Genomic DNA, 17033 nt, shown 5'->3' with positions numbered 1-17033 from the left:
CTCCGCCTGGAAAACAGCCCATGTCTTCATTTTGTAACAAAAGCTGATTGATTGTTGTGTTTCAGTAAAGAAATAACAATAAATGCAGAGGAAAGTGTAAAATCCCGTATAAGACTCATCAGATTGTGTTCTTGTCCGTCAGATGACAGAATTGGCGCGGTCGCAGGTAGCAGGAGCTCTGTCTGTCCCTCGTGATGTTTCCGAATCCTCCATGTTGGACGAGCGGGAAGAAGAGCAGAGCTCCTATTCAAAGCAGCGACAGGAAAAAAATGACTCTGACAGGTAAACTAAAAACACCTTCTGTGTTTGATCATAGAGACTGCATACTAAATTGAACTTTCATTTTAAATTTAGTGTCTGTTTCATGTTTAAGTATCTTCTGCATGCTGTCTTACAGCTTCCCTAGTGAGGTGTCAAGCAGACGGACCAGGACAGAGGAACCGCTGTCTTCCCTGAACAGCCTCAGTCACTCTGACTCTCTGTCCTTCAGAAGACCCAACCTCAGGTATCACACAGGCTTCTTATGTAGCACTAGTTTCTCTGGTTTCAGGAAGAGAAATCAAAGTAGACACTAACTCTGTCCTTTGCCTCGTTCCTTAGTTGTGCAGACTCCAGCAGCCACCATAGCCCGTCACATGTCTCCTCAGACCGCAGAGAACGGGCGAAAAAAGAAACAGCAGAGGGGAAACGGAGGAAAGGTGGAGCTGAAGAGAGGACGGACAAGGAAGCAGGCAGCAGCTCCATAGAGGAGGAAGTTCTTACAGCAGCAAATGATTCCCTCTGCAGTGACAGCGTGCCCTCTGTAGTGGATGAGAAAGGTATCAGATGACAAGCACAGTTCATAGTTTAAAAGTTGACATGCTTTTTTCATGTGCACACAGCATTGCCCTATTATTTGTTCAACTGGGATGGACTGCTGTTACATAAGTGTGACCACCACTGTTAGAGAAAATGTGAAATCCTCATTACTATGATTTATTTTGTACTGAAGCCAAAACTGTGTGAACACTCGGTGCCACCTAAAAATCACACTTACACTGAGCTCATCTTGTTTATGGCCCTCCAGGAGACAGTACGTCAGTGGCAACAGAGTATTCCCTGAAGTTTGATGAGTCCATGACAGAGGATGAGATAGAAGAGCGCTCCTTCCGCTCTCTGCTGCCGTCTGAGGCGCACCGCCGTGGAACTATGGAGAAGAAGTCCCGCCACCATGAAGAATCAGAGGATGATGGAGCCAGTCACACCATGACATCTGTTTCAGGGGCACACAGTATCTTAAAGGTGAGGGGGTGGAGTCGTCGTGCAAACTTTTGCCAGTGCATATCCTTCCTCGTGGATGTTCCTCGTTGCACATGTGGTTTTTGTCTTTCTTTTGTTGACTCACACATAATAACTTTTCATTACCTCACTTTACTCCTCCTGTTTTCCCTTGCTCCCCCTTTAATCTCCTTTCCTCATAACCTCAATCTTTTTACCTTCGCTCTGCTGCAGTCTCAGGATGCAAACATGGCCTTTTCTGGCGGACAGGACAGCTTTTCCCAGTTCACCATGGACATGGTGCGTCAGTACATGAAGGACGAGGAGGTAAGACTGCAGCACCAGAGCTCTCTGCTGCATCTTCGCCAGAAAGCCCTCAAAGAGAAGACCAGAACTGAGCTTGCCTGGCTTGAGCACCAGAAAAAGAAGCTGAGGGACAAGGGAGAGGATGACAAAATGCCACCCATCAGGAAGAAGCAGAGGGGCCTTCTGATGAAGCTGCAACAAGAACAGGTACATGCAGAAGGAAATATACTGACATTAAGTGGCAATAAAGCTTTGAGGTATACTGTGATCTTAACCAACTTTCTCTCCCGCTGTACTCATGTTCCCAGGCTGAGATCAAACGACTTCAGGAGGCCAACAAAGCAGCCAGGAAGGAAAGGCAGTTGTTGCTGAAGCAGCAGGAGGAGATTGAGCGGATGAGAAACTCTACATTAAGACTGAAGGAGCGTCTCAAGTGTGCCGGGGGTGAAGCGCCACCTGTGAGTAGTGCAGCAGTTACTAATCACAGTCACAGCCTATACCTAGGAACATATAGCTTTAAGGGGTTTCATTGCAGTGTTGTTGTCCTACAGAGGTTGAATCTTAATGGAATCAAGAAAGAAACAAATAACTGCAGTACATGCTGCCATTTTTTTACTGGCTTCACTAATACTTGGCGTGTCTGTATGTCCGTTCATCCATCCTCCAGGAGACTCCTGTGTCAGAAACCCCTGTGTCTGAGGCAGCCTCCCCAAACATGAGACATGCTGAAGATATCCGCAGCCCCTCTCCCTCGCTCTCCATCTCTGGAAGTGAGACCAGCAGCATCATGCAGAAGCTGAAGAAGATGCGCTGTCACATGGATGAGAAGTAAAGGCTTTTCTTTCATTTTTCATTTATTAACTGCATTTTCTCCTCTTACTGAGAATTTAACTAGTGAATTATCAGAAGTCTTGCTCCCCTGTCAGTGTTTTAACAGTGCTTACTCCTGGTGTGTCCTGCTGCTTTTCCCCTCTGGGTTTTACTTTTCTTGTGCTTGTAAAAAATATTTTCAAAAAAATTGAAGGAATGCTCAGTTCTTTTTACTTTTCTGGTTAGTTTTTTTGTTTTGTTTTTGCCCCTGATCACAGTCTGAGTCCATTAACATGGACTATATGTTGATACAGACTATGATTTAGTACTGTTTCCTTGCGCCTTTCTCCTGTGGAAGGGCTTTTATTAAAATTGGTAAAGCTTTGTTTTGATATATTTTACACCTGAGTGGCTCTGAATTAGTGACGTGCTATGCTTTTTGCAAAAGTGCCATTTTTTTGTATTCATTCTGCCATGACTAGTCATAAAAGTCAGAAATATTGTAATTCTACACACAAGGTTTTTACCTCAACTAGGAACTAAACTAATGAATACTAATAGTGCATGCCATCTTAACTTTGCTGTTTAAAATGCTGTGGATGTGTGAATGTGTGGATGTGAAGATAAGCATGCTCCATGTTGTTCTCCCCCCAAAGTAGACAAGAATCCACACTCTCTGCTACAATGCCCCCTTAACTTCAGATTTGTACAAGCTATAACTTTGTAGGAGAATCTGAGAGTGATCTGCTGACTGTCCTAAACAAATGTAACAAAGCAAAAACATCACAGTATTACACTTAAATAATTGTAACACTATGTAATGTTAGTACTAAAACTTTCAGAGTTATTTTCCAGATAATACAGACATTGGTTGTGCATACCATCATTTTTATTCTACCCACTTCCTCTTGTGTTGACAAGTAACTGCATGTGCTTGGAGTCCTGTACATCCTCCAGGGTTTTTAGACTTGGCCAACAGCTTTGGTCAGGTGATTGTCGAGCCTCTCATGACCGGGTAGCTCCAATAAGTGGGTTAATTGTTCTGAGGTTTAGGATTTATAACTTAGCTCTGAATCACAGGACATCCGTGGTAGCACTTCAACATTTTTAGGTCTAGATTTGTTTAAAGTTATAGTAGCAACACAATTTGGGATTTGTGCTCCTGTTAATTTTAATCGATTATGAAGTTTATAATCACCACCATTAGGTTTAGATCACAGCAAAAGAAAATTATTAAGAGGATCTGACAAAAACAAAAAAGCGTTAACATGTTTCTATCAGATCATGCATTTACTGGCTTGCTTGCTTGCTATGGTCCTTTTTTAATAAACTATCATTGTTTCTTCCCTTCCCTCTGTCACTCCCTATTACCACTGTCTATATTCAGCTTGATATAACAAACTAACAATGTTGTAATCACTTCATCTAAAGCAGTTTACTGTTAACTCTATCATTTAACCCCCTCCATAAGCAGGTTTTGCAGTGATCATACCCCCAACCAACCCCCCGCGCTCCTTACCCACAGGCTAGCTTAAATGTTCATGGTCGTCCGAAACATATTCATCTAAAAGTAGCCATATTTTAACAGAAACCTGTCAGACTGACACCTTGGGTGCAATTAAAACCACATTTGCTCATATTGCTCTTCTCTCTCCCTTTCTCTCTACTTGTCCTTTCCCTTTACGTCTCCTGTGTATTTAATGTTCCCCCCCCTTCTGCATTGTGTGTTGTTTGTTTCCATTCCCGTGTTTGTGCGACTCTTTTGACGTTGTCTGTCACGTGCTTGTATGTTATGTTATAGACACTGTTCCCCTGTCCACTACTTCTTCTCTGTGTTCACGGCCCACCACTGGGCCTCCCTCAGTGTCTGTCTTCCCAACCTCCACCCTAAATTCCAGCTCTTTATCTACAACCAGTTGGTCAGGTACTGTATAGTGCTCTCTACCTCTTGCCCAGCACTTCCACCTAGCCCTGCCCTGCCCGGCCTCACCCCCCCCCCACCCCCACCCCCCACCCCCCCTCCACCCCATGGAACATGCTTGTGTTCATCCACTGGCACTGGGACGTTGGGTGGGTGGGGGGCAGTGAATGATGATTGATTGGGTGTGTTGGTTTGTTTCCAGGATGAAATTTGTCGGGGGAAGAGTTTGAGTGAAAGTTTGAAAAGTGCCCAAGGAAGGCTGCCTTGCTGAAATAAACTAACCCTTTAACAGCTTCACTTAAAACATATTTTTTATGCCAGTGTTGCTGGTTAAATTACATTACTATGTGCATTAAAGCATTTTGGTTGAAGAGTAATATAAACCAAAAACAAAATGGTTACATTGACAGTGTTAGAGGTGAGATCCATTTTTGTGAAGGTTAAGGGTTGTGTTTACTTCAAATAGGAGCCTTCCTTGTTGGATGGGAATCTCAGACTCAACACTGGGATTTCACTGATTTCTGTGGTGTTAAATTAACGACTCTTCCCCTCTTTCTTTCTTGCCTCTTGAAATGAATGTTGCAGTGCATCTCTCTTCAGTGTCCTTATGTTGTGGCTGTTGGCTGGTCAGCTCCAGCCCCAGTTGTTGATACAAAATGTTCTGAGATAAAACCACACTATGACATGGAAGTAAAGGACTTCTTGCAGAGAACAGACCAGAGATAGAGTAGTCTATCTCTTTAATGAGCCCAGTAAATCTTAACTAGCCCTCTTTATTAGGTAACTGTTGCATAGGATTGGATAATAAGTACAGATGGCCATTGGCTGTAATAGAGTTTGGGAAGGCACTAAAAGAACCTCCCACTCTGGTTCTTTAGTATCTGGCTTGTCATCAGTATACATTAGGTCGAGAGAAGGGCCTCTGAATTAGATTAAGGCTAAATAATACTGCACTGTAATGGCACCCAAAGCTGTGGGGGGCCACATTTCACAACAGCTATACCTGACTGCACTTTATTCTGATACATCTACAGAGAAATGTTCGTAAAATAGACTTAGAAATTAGAAATTCTGTATGTTTCATTATCTTCATTGTTCAGGGGAAGAAGATGTCTTTCTAAAGAGACATTCATACAGATGTTTTTCTATCTGCTTTAACTGCTACGTGTGTTTAAGGTGTGTGTGACTGCACCCAATCAGCGTTCAACCCCTGGGTTTCAGTCTGATGCATGAATCTGGCATCTTCGCTGTTATTTCCCTGCTCTCCTTTTCTCCCGAGTGACATGTCATCACTTAATGCTTGTTATTTAATGGGTGCTTGTACACTTCTTTATTTGGATGATTATTCTAGGGAAATAAATAAGTAAAGCATGTACTGGGTGTGTATGTGTGTGTGTCTGAGTTAGAGGTTTGAGGTGAGTTTGCAGTGATAACTTGATGTCCAGGTGATTTGGGTCTGCTTGCTTCTGCGATGTCATGTTTAACATTCCTTACGCTAAATGTTTTTGTCAAACTCTTGTCCCCCTCTTCACTGCTACCTCCTTCATCACCCATCTTTTTCCTGTCTCTTCCCTCATTTTTTCATTTCCTCATCTTTCCTCTTACCATCATCTTTTCCTCCACTCCTTCCTCATCTCTTTATTCTCTTTTCCCATCACTCTTACCATCCTCTTCCTCAGGTTCCTGACAAAGCGGGAGCAGCAGCTGATGCAGAGGCGTCACCATGCCGAGGAGCTGCTGCAGTGGAAACAGCGTCTCGACCAGGAGGAGGCAGAGGTCCGTAGGATGGAAAAAGAGGCCCTGGCTGTGTGGGACAGACAAACGCCTCGGGACAGGGCAGAGAGTCAGGAAAAGGAGATCTCAGACATTAGCCCCAGCCCCAGTCATCACCGAAGCTCAGAGCCCCGAACCGACAGTGAGAAAGGTGAAGCAACGGGATCCTCGCTGTTTTTTGAAAGGATTAAAGGCAAAATCAGGTCAAAATTAATCTGGACAAATAATAATGACTTCATGTTTTGTCTGTTTTCAGAGTATGTGAGTGAAGGCGACTGTTCCTCAGTAACGCCTGAGTCCAGCATACACACAGAGGGACTGGGGTCCCAGCTGCCAGGAAGCCCATCTCCAGTACAACCTGCGTCAATCCCTGAAACACCTTTGGCCTCCATACAGAGCAGCCCTGCAAATTACACCCAGGACTTTACATCAGCTTCCCAGTCACCTGGCAGACAAGTATGCATGAATGGTTTTTTTTTATTTCAGTATTTAGTCTCATCTCTGCAACAGGGTGTTTGCAGGTCCTTAAAATGTGTTAAATTCATTTTATAAATATCAGGCCTTAAAAGTAATTCGTCTTAAATTTAAATTTGCTAGGTCTTAATTGCCGCAAACATTTAATTTAATTTAATTTATCCATCTTTTGATTTGTTTTTGTCAAAATGAGTCAAGCTCTTCTGCCTGAAAGTCTAAAATATGAATATTACACATCTTAAACCTACCAATGAACCTGACCTACATATAACCTCCCTCTGCACAGGACTACATATACACTACTTACCTTTATACTCAGCCGCAATATTGAATAAGAAAAATATGATTTGTCTAAAAATCAGTGTTGAATTTGGTTAAATTTATATTGAAAAGCTCTTAAAAAGCATTAAGTATATGATACCTGTAGACACCCTGTTTGATGCTAGCTGCGTTCATTTTGAGTATAAATACAGCTTTTCTAAAACTGCCCTCATATGTCTGAGAGAGTGTACAGGCTTCAGTTGACTTCATCCCAAAGAACTCTGTTTAGATGCTATTCAGGATTATTTGTAGTTTTTATTGAACTAATGAAAATACGTGTTGCTTTATATTTTCTGAGGGACATGCAAGATGGTAACTAAGCAGTTGTTAGTTTACTGTGCTTGTAAAATATTAATTCAGGCATGCCTCTTTTAGTCCATCTGACTGTTGTTATACCCTGAGTAATGTTCCTTTCTCTTCCGCTCCTCCTCTTTAGTCTCTCCAGTCTCCATTCAAAGGCAGCCACAGCCCTGCTGCCTCTCCTTTGGATGGCAACAGCAAAACCAAGATGCAGCTTCAGTCCTCCTCCCGGACCCCCAACCAGGCCTGCACTCAGCCAGCTGAATCCCCCCTGCCCACGCAGACTGGTGAGTTACCCAACAACATAACACACATACACAGAATATACACTGTAATATTTTTGGGGGTGTATCGTTGTTCCTGGTAGTTCTTGGAGAAGGTAGAATGGGGAGAGAAGAGAGAGTGGATATAATGCAGCTATATTGCTGGCGCTGTGTAGTCAGGCATAATGTGATGCTGCCAGGAATACATTATGCAAGCACTTCCTTGATACCTAACCTGCTTAGCTGTGGGATGGGAGGAGAGAACACTTTGCATTGGACTTAGTTACTGCACCAGTAAAGACAGTTCTGCTGGCCCAGTATTATAGCTGAATGTGTTTTATTCATTTTCAGGCCACTGTTTAAACCTCTAATCTTTGTAATACTGTTTGTTCATTGTGTACGAGCCACATCAACATGCACCAAAATGACCCTAACACATTCTTAGTAAAGAAAATGTACACTAATCTCCAAAGAATTGGGTTTGAGTTCGAGTGGGCACAAAGTTGGATTACCCTTTGCTAATCAGAGATCTGGCGCTGTTTCACATTCTAACTGTGATTTATCATCAAAATTTTCCTTCAGAACCCATTTCAGACCAGAGTGACATAGAGAGTCGAATCAAGGCCCTGAAAGAAGAGCTCCGAAAACGAAAGTTTATGGCCTACCAGCTGAAGAAAGAGCAGAAGAAGAGGCACAAAGAGCGCCTGAAGGCACAGGAGGCCAGTTTGCTGAAGCAGTTGGAGGTAAATGTGTATGAGTGTGTGCTTCTAGATCAGTGTTCGTTTGAATGTTGAGATGTAGTTTGAACATTCAAACTTGGATGATTATGTTGTTGTTAATGTGTCTGTATGTGTGTTGCTCTCCTGCTTTACCTTTAAGAGCTACAACAACTTCATTGAGAAAACAAAGGCAGAACTGAACAAGGAGCCAGACTCGACATCTGATACGAAGGTTCAGAATAAAGATTCCACCTCAATCACAGAGCAGTCCGGTATTAAAACACCTGCTCACAGGTAACAAGAACAGCTGTAAACATGACAATATGTCTAATACTGTCATATGAGTTAGGAAAAATTGGTGTTTAATTAAAGCAAATCTTTTTTCTTTCTTTTTTTTTTTTCAGGTTGGAAACCAGCAAAATCTGTGACTCTGAAAGGACACAAATTGATGCTTCATTAGATCACAGTGAGTGATGTCCTCATCATAACTAGCATATACCTAAAGTTTTTTAAAGTGTGTTTTAACAGATGTTCCAATAATAATTTGACCCTTTCCTTTCATGACAGATGCCCGTCCTGAACCTGATCTTAGTAGATCCACCTCAGTGCCTGAAGAATTGTCTGATGATGACCCACCAACAGTCACTCCAACCCCAGTACATGGCAGCCCAGAGTGTCCACCCTCAGGACACAGGAGCCGCCTGTCCACAGAGGGTCTTGTAAGACCTTCCTCTAAGGAAGCCAAGGCACAGATAATTGAGTCTGGTGATGAAAACGTTCCGTCTTATCAAAAATCTGACATTCAAGAAGAGCTGGAGGTGAAAGTGAGCTCCACATCTGAGGATCGACATTCTGAACATCTTTTCAAATTAGAAAAGGAAGACAGACTTGACTCCCAAGAGAAGCTGTCTACATCTAAACAGGTTTCTTCTTCCATGAGTGAAGAACATCGATACTCCCCATCTGTCAGCTTAGAACAAGATAAACAAATTAAGACAAGGGAAATATCTGAAGCTGAGGAAGCTGCAAAATCTAACATCATCTCCTCTAATAAGTCACAATCAGCTGCAATGGACCTCAAAACATCACAACATTTAAGCTATAGTGCTGCATCCAGCGACCATTCCTGCTCCCCTGACTCGGTTGCCTTCTCTTCAAAGAAGGAGGCACCCGTAAAGGATGTCGAGGCCTCCTCTCCTGTAGCAGATGGCTATCATGATGACTTTGAGTCTTCAGTGGATTCTTCACCCAGGGAGGAGCGTCAGAGTTCCAAGCCTGTCTCTCACATCTCAGTGTCCCCTACTGAGATCAAGGGCTCGAGAAAGGACTCACCTAGCAGAGCCACACCGTACGACAGCCAGGATGAGGAGGTAGAGGAGGAAATAGCTGAAGAACTGAGTCATCATTCGGGGACTAGTGGAGCTAGCCACCAGTCTGGGAGACTGCTGGATCTTCATAACCACACAGAAGACTCCAAACATGATGGCAAGGATATTGTTAATTCCAGCCACTCACCGCCCATCTCTCCTTTGCACACCCCTCTCTCTCTTGTTAAAGATGAAATGCCAAGTTTTACCATCGGAGATCGTGTTCTTGTCGGCGGTGTTCAGCCCGGCACTCTGAGATTCAAAGGTCCCACCAGCTTTGCTAATGGCTTCTGGGCTGGCGTTGAGTTGGATAAGTCTGAGGGGAGCAACAACGGCACTTATGATGGGGTGGTTTACTTTGAGTGTGATGAGAGTCATGGAATCTTTGCTCCTCCAGACAAGATCACACACCTGCCAGACAAGTATGAGATCTACACAGACACCACGGAGGATGAGGATTCATTCTTTGATGGTCTGTCAGATAAAGGTGGAAATAAACATAATACAGATGAGGACAAATCCCAGAAACAAGGAAATCTACAGAGTGAAAATGAACAAACATCTAATAAGGTCTTTGGGCCTGGAGATAAAAAGGCAACAGATGAGTCTGCTCACAAGCCTGGATTACACCTCAATTCACAGCATTACAAGGAGTCCAAGCATCCCATTTCTAATGGCAACATAATATTAGACTTTGAAGATGCACCAACCACCCTCCTCATCTCTGACTTGGACACGGTTGGCCTTGGGAAGCAGAGTCAGAAGGAGATTACTACACTTGTTGAGAACGAAGAAGACTCACAACCCCAGCGTAGTCTTGCTGCTCTTTCCACAGGTATCAGGGATGTTAAGAAAGAACAGACGGACAAAGACTTGCTAGACACATTTGCAGACAAGCTCCTCAACAACTTCGTGAAAGACACTTTGAAGCAGTTTGTTGAAATTAAAAAGGCTAAAGAGCAGAAGATAGAAGCTGCCAACCAGATGAATGGAGACCTATTTGGTGAAAATGTTGAAGAAGAAGAATGGTTCTCTTCGCAAAAAGATGATCTGCCCTTCTTCCTACCTGCGGAAAAAGAGGAGCTGTCTTCTCCAGAGCTGTGTAACCGACCGGTGAGTGAATATTTCTGATGCTTTAGTAACCTGTCAATAAAACTTTGAAAAATTCAAGCTACAGATAGTAATATATTGTCTCCATGTATTGTCATGCCTGTGTAATGTCAAAGTCATAGAATCAGAATATCACTATGAGTGAACAAAAATCTTACAAATGTGACAGTGCTGTACACGATTGAACTGTGGAATTTTTCATTGTGTGGAAACACCAGCGATGACAAACAGTACTTGTTGATTTGACCTGGGGAACCCTTGTTTTTGGTATGTGCTCAGCCAAAGTCCAACTTAATGTTGACAGACTATTGAATTTTGGTGCTCTTTGCTGAAACCTTTTGTGTCTGAAACATCAGTAAGAAAGAATAATCTTTAAATCTGTGTAAAACCATGATTTATAATGGGACTTGTTTTGTCATGGTTCAGTTAGATATTCAAAGTTATGGAAGGTTTTAATCTAAAATTGGAAGTGAGCCTGACATTCACTTTTTCCTGTTTTTTTCCTTTCGCAATAGGAGAGTCCAGTACTCGGTGCCAGTGGTCAGGAGGAGCTCGCCAAGCGACTTGCAGAGCTGGAACTGAGCCGTGAACTGCTGGATGAGTTAGGTGATGATCAGGACTGGTTTGATGAGGACTTTGGCCTCAGCTCCCGTAGAGAACAACAGAGACTCAAACAGAAACAGAGAGAGGAAGAGGAGGAGGCGAGGCTGGGGAGGTCTAGCTCACCAGCTGGAGCATCCCTGACGGGGCTGGTCCCGTCATCAGGTGGGGAATCGCAGGTAAAGACTCCACCTAGACCTGAGCTGCCTCTCCCCCTGCCCCCCAAATTACCTGAGCAACCTGCAATGGTGGTGCCCCACTCAGCCGCAGAGGTGGAGAAAATGGTTCATGCTGCCACTCAGGAGATCTGGGAGAACTACGGCCTTGGGAAGGAGGGAGCAGTGACCCTTGCACAACAGCCAAACCCCAAACCGTCACAAGAGTATCTGGGTAAAGAGGCCAGCAGCCAGGACCCGGACGCCCTCTGTGTCCGCAGCTACAGAAAGGTGAAAAGGAGAACTTGCAAAACATCAAAAAAGAAGTATAACAAAAGCAGCCATACAGATAGCCCACTGAAAACTTGAATGCATGTGTATAATACCACAATCGGTGTGTCTGTGTCACTCTGCAGTTATACCTCTGAAACGCTAGTTGACGGAAGGGGTTTTATGCTGCTTTGTTGAGTTTCTGTGAACTGCAGTGAAGTTTGATTGATTCAACTAACATTCCAAAAACACATATAAAACACTGATTAATCACAAGACTATTAAACAAAAGCACAATATTTGACTCCATTATAACTCTCGAGTGCTTACAGACATAACGGTTGTCTTTTGCTACGCACATTTTCCCCACATATAGAACATGCTGACATTGTTAGCATAAGCCTATGACATTTCTCTCTGCATAAATTAGGCTAGCAAACTTTCCTACACTCATGTAGCGAGGCTAAATAACACACAAGACGCTATTTTGTGAGGGCTCTATTGACTTCACAATTTATTGTTTATCTGTGAAATTAATGTGAATAAAAGCCTTGTTTTTAGTGAGGGAAATGGTTTTAAGTTGCAGTTAGATTTCTGGGAGGTGAACGTCAGGGTATGTAAGTACAGCGTCAATTCAGTGCAGAAGTATAAACCCAGCTGAGGCAGACAGCAGCTGGACTTGCAGTGTAGTCATCAAGACAGAACTTACTCTGAGCTGACCGAGGTTAAATGCCAGACAAGTTTCCAATGTTCAGCAGATTCCTCTCTGATTAGCAACTTGATGTTTTCAAGACTACTCAGCTATTTCAGCTGCCTTTGTCTTCCAACTACGAGATTACTCCTCTGCTACTGACAAACTTCAGACTCTTGCTCCAGAAATGGCCTCAGTTGGTCAGATGCTTTGCTTTGAGTGTGAATACTGGAGCTGCTGAGCAGTAAATTCTGACATTTTCACATGCTGTCTGACTCATTTATGTTCACTTCACATGAGATTACCGAACCTGAGAAACTACTGCAGCTTGAAGCGCAGTTTTATTTAATATTATACATTTAAGCACACAAATCTCATTCCTCTCTGTCACTCCCCAGGCTGTGTATGACCTGACGTGGGAGATACTTCAGGATATCTATGCTGAGGACCCCAATGCTGATCAGCCTCAGTGGGTCAAACCAAGACGAGTCAAGTCCTCCTCCTTCCACAGAGTAAAAACAACAGGAGACCTCTCCAAGATCCAGGTACACTACTGCAGGACGGTCACCACCAGCAGAAAGACATTCTACATTTACGTGTTTATTTTAAAATACAAATTGCCTTACCTTTAAAGGCAACTAGATGAGTTAGTTGGTTTGTTTCTTATCTTCCAAAGTGACTGGAAAAGTAAACAAACTTCACAGTTAGGCTTTGTTAAATCACCTTGGTTACAGGCAAATTTTATGGAGTGCAGTAATAAAATCCTTTGCAGTCTTACAAATTCAAATGTATTGTAATGCCTTGTACACACATCATGACACGGTCTGTTTCTTTTTTCACATTGTGCACCAGGAACTGATCTCAGCAGAAGTATTGAAACTGTACGGTCTGACAAAAGATCACAGCCAGAAGACTGACTGGCAGAAGATGCTTAAATTTGGCAGAAAGAAGCGAGACAGAGTTGATCACATTCTGGTAGGTCCCAAACCTTAAAAAGTATTTTGGGGGTTTGTACAGTGTTGTTCAGATCCTATTCTAATACACGATTCCTTTAAGTTTAGTGGACACTGACATGTAACTTTCAGTTGTTAAATGTTCCCATTTTACTCACAGCAATATAAACAACTGATGTCAGTCACTGTGCTTCAGTAGTTGACCCTGTTTGTCTCTCAGGTTCAGGAACTTCACGAGGAGGAAGCCCAGTGGGTCAACTATGATGAGGACGAGCTGTTTGTCAAGATGCAGCTGGCAGACAGCATATTCGATGCTCTGCTGAAGGACACTGCAAATGTGCTGACGCTAATCTACGACAAGAGGGCCAAAAGAGAAAACACCCTCTCCTGACAGCTTTCCCGCTCAGATTTTAACTACAACCTCTAGCTCAATCCCAGTCTTTCTTCACCCCCAGTGAACTCCAGCCAACCTCCCGCCGCTTGGTCTTCCACCAGCTGATGTGCCAACAGCAACCCTCAGATGCCTTCAGTCCCAGCATTACCTCTCAGCTGAACAACTCCTACTTATCTCTGTGACAATAATTTGCTGAATTTTGCTTCAGCTAACTGTAGTGGTTACATAATTTGTTCTACACACAAAATGCCTCTTGAGCAACCCAGCCTTCTTAAACCTTAACACCACCTAGTCTCAGTTCTCACCTCCTGGACTGGTCCTTTTGTAAATGCCAGTTGGAGAATGAGTAGATGTTTTCATAGAATGGACTGTGCCATTTGTTCGCATTTAAAGTCCATCGATGCTGCTAAGTTGACCGTTCCATGGGAGACTGTAAAATAAAATCCACTTGGAACAAAAGTAGGTTGTTATATTTGTATTGAATCTTAAAGTAAATATATATATATATGAATTCAAAGATTAGAGTAGCAGATAAAGAATATACAGTGTAGTCCATAAGTGATTTGACAGTGACACATTATTGTGTTGGCTTCGTAATCCAGCTCACTGACATTAAACAGTGGCTATGAAGTTAAACTTTTAGCTGTAATTTGAGGGTTTTTACATCCATATTGGGTGATCAGTGATCGGCTCCCACATTTAAGTGGTCCGTAAGCAAGCTTTAAGTTAATATCATAATGCATTATTGCAGCAATCTTCACATCTTGGTTGTTTCTGAGACTTTTTGCTTTTGTCTGGTCTTCAGCAAGTACAACACATGCTCAGTTGGACACCAGTCACTGTTTGGCCCTAAATACTTTTTGTTTGCTTTGGCGTCATGTCCTGTTGCATTGGCTCTTAATTGGGAGACTATGTTTACAAAAAAGCTGTGAGTCTAACTTTATAATCATTGTTGAATTTCTAACTCAGTGTGCCGGAGGAGAGCTAAAACGGTTTCAGTTCGTCACTGATCGAATATTGTGAGACTATGCTGCATTGGAGTGTCACTGAGATCAGATATTGTGTGGGGGAAAAAACTATTTGCCTCCACAATTATATTATTTATTGCGTGAAAACGTTTGATTAGAGGAGTAAGGAACATTTTGAACTGTAAATGATCTTGAGAACAGATTTTAACATCTAATGAAAACTGTACAAAAAGCACAAACAGAAATGTGAATGTGAACACGGCAATATATTACGTAGGAGGTTTTAAAGAATGCTATTGAAACCAGAAAAAGAACATGGGGAGAAAAAAACTGTTTTAATATTTAAATGTCGTAGTGTTAATGATTAATTAGAAGTGTTCTGTATGACTTTTATCGAGGCCACAGCTGTCCAACTGGTCGACACAATCACTGTGTCCCACTTTCATACTACACATACACTGTGTTCTTATGTTAACAGGTTGAAAACGTCTTAAACAACCAGCAAAGAAAATGCTTCAAAGCTTTTGCGCCCCATTTAACAATGTTTATGAGTTAGCATTTGGAGACAAACCCAAAAGTAATTTTAATATACATGCTGGTATTTTCATATTTCATTCGGTCTTTTTTGTGTGTGTAACACTACATACTTAAAAAAAAAACAGAGTATATAGTATACAAGTGGGACACAGAAGACTGGCAGTAGGCCTGACTTTATATATTTTAGACTCACATCATAGGACAGAACTGAAATGCTGGATTTGAGCCTTACTTTTCCTACAGTCCATTTACTTTCTCTGACCTGAGAAAACACCTGTGGTTGTCTTGTTTCTTCATCCCCCGCCCAGCCAGCTGAACATTTGCCCAAAAACTATTGAGTCGTGTAGCAGCATGGTTCTGTGCTCCACTTGCCGCTGTGACAGATTTGGCTTTACAGCGATCAGCAAGTTCAAACCAGCCTTCAGAATGTAGCCTGGTGATGTAGTCAGACAACAGAGGTAGTCTTTCTCAACATTCAGTTTAAGTGCCTGTTTAAGTTGGTTTATAACAAACTTTGTTGATGTCTCAACATCCTTTTGGACCTATTTTCTTTGAATGTCTCTTTCAACTGCTGTATACTACGGTTTTGTAAATGATCCTTAAATGGCCGCTCTTCCCTCTCACCGGTTTGCCAATACTTAAGTTTCTGCCTTATCAATCTTTCTGTATTGAAGCATAGATGAGGAAGCATTTTCTATGCCTCAAAGGAAATGTTTATGCTGACTCACTCTTAAGGTTTCCTGCTTCTTACCCGTGTCACCCCAGCATCTGTGCATATAGACACAGTTGAATCATTTTATTGATAAACTGTATCAGGAACTAGATTGTTGACACTCCACACGCACACACACAGTGTGAGTCATAGAGCTGATGAGACTGAGCACGTAGGACTGTGTCCAAGGGCTTGTTTTAGTCCTCGCTGTCGGCGCTGCTTTGATCCAACAAACTGTGTACAGACTCATTGTGGCATGAGTGACAGAGCTTGTTAATCTTTACTGACTGTTTGGAGCTAAAGTGACCTTAAACTGAGACTTTTTTTTCTACTGTCAGTATTTTAGGAGTTGCTAATGTGTATGTTCAAAATGTAAGTTATATAATGTAGAAAAAGACCAAAAACATTTGACACCAATCTCTCCATGCTGTATGACTTGTATGTCTGGTCTGTAGGCATATGTAACTGTAATGGTGACATGATTCGTACTTTAGAAACTCTTTCTCTCTTTCTGTAAGGCTTTATCTCAAACCCTGTAGGATTGTCCTCTTGATTTGATTGTATGTGGGGGGAGTTAAGTTCCCCTCTGTAACTATGCAGTACTTGGTCTTATGCATTGCTCTCCATGTGTGGACCAAACAGCTTAGACTTCTGCTGTAGTGTGTAGATAAATTAATCGTCAAGAAGCTTGAAGCTGTTTGGTGTAGGGCAGAGTTGCTTCTATCTGCTGGTCCGAGGTAGATGGAGCAACTTTACCTTCTTGTCGAGTTTGATCTGAATAACTGAATTAAAAAGTAGGCACAAAAGATTTAATCATCAAATTAACCCAGTCAGAATAGATTCACCTTTTTGAAATGTTTATGAATATTTATAATAATAATAATGTGTTGTAAGTGTGTGCCAAGTGCACTTGGAGACTTGTACAATTCTTTTAAGGTTGTAAATATACTGTCTATCCGATCTGACCCGCTGTTACTGTAACCTGAACGATTGTTGTAAGATAAACACTGTTTACTTTGCAAATATGTGCAAAATATATATTTGTTAACTAAATGAACTTTGAAATTGTAAATAAAGCTTTCATTGTTTCTAAAGCAACGCTGACTGGTTTGGTTTTGAGTTTGCAGTAGTT

At 42.2% G+C, this 17033-nt stretch overlaps 1 protein-coding gene across 2 annotated transcripts in view; it reads left to right on the top strand.

Moving 5' to 3' along the window:
* cep350 (centrosomal protein 350) overlaps window positions 1-16999 on the top strand; it is a 34864-nt gene extending 17865 nt beyond the window's left edge. The window contains exons 20-38 of one of the 2 annotated variants that reach the window (XM_049587296.1): window positions 143-282; window positions 398-505; window positions 601-818; window positions 1067-1281; window positions 1492-1770; window positions 1872-2021; window positions 2231-2391; window positions 4175-4297; window positions 5974-6218; window positions 6324-6523; window positions 7299-7449; window positions 8008-8168; window positions 8305-8438; window positions 8549-8610; window positions 8712-10624; window positions 11137-11667; window positions 12736-12882; window positions 13190-13312; window positions 13511-16999. In XM_049587296.1, the coding sequence (XP_049443253.1) occupies window positions 143-282; window positions 398-505; window positions 601-818; window positions 1067-1281; window positions 1492-1770; window positions 1872-2021; window positions 2231-2391; window positions 4175-4297; window positions 5974-6218; window positions 6324-6523; window positions 7299-7449; window positions 8008-8168; window positions 8305-8438; window positions 8549-8610; window positions 8712-10624; window positions 11137-11667; window positions 12736-12882; window positions 13190-13312; window positions 13511-13681 (5232 nt within the window). In that variant the 3' untranslated portion in view covers window positions 13682-16999. The remainder of the gene's footprint in view (window positions 1-142; window positions 283-397; window positions 506-600; window positions 819-1066; window positions 1282-1491; window positions 1771-1871; window positions 2022-2230; window positions 2392-4174; window positions 4298-5973; window positions 6219-6323; window positions 6524-7298; window positions 7450-8007; window positions 8169-8304; window positions 8439-8548; window positions 8611-8711; window positions 10625-11136; window positions 11668-12735; window positions 12883-13189; window positions 13313-13510) is intronic. The other variant, XM_049587297.1, reaches the window with a different exon arrangement.
* Window positions 17000-17033: the final 34 nt, after the last annotated feature.

Source organism: Epinephelus fuscoguttatus, linkage group LG10 (assembly GCF_011397635.1).
Source record: "Epinephelus fuscoguttatus linkage group LG10, E.fuscoguttatus.final_Chr_v1".
Taxonomy (NCBI): Eukaryota; Metazoa; Chordata; class Actinopteri; order Perciformes; family Serranidae; genus Epinephelus; species Epinephelus fuscoguttatus.
Note: the sequence above shows the minus strand (reverse complement) of the source record. Positions and strands in the feature narration are given on the sequence as shown.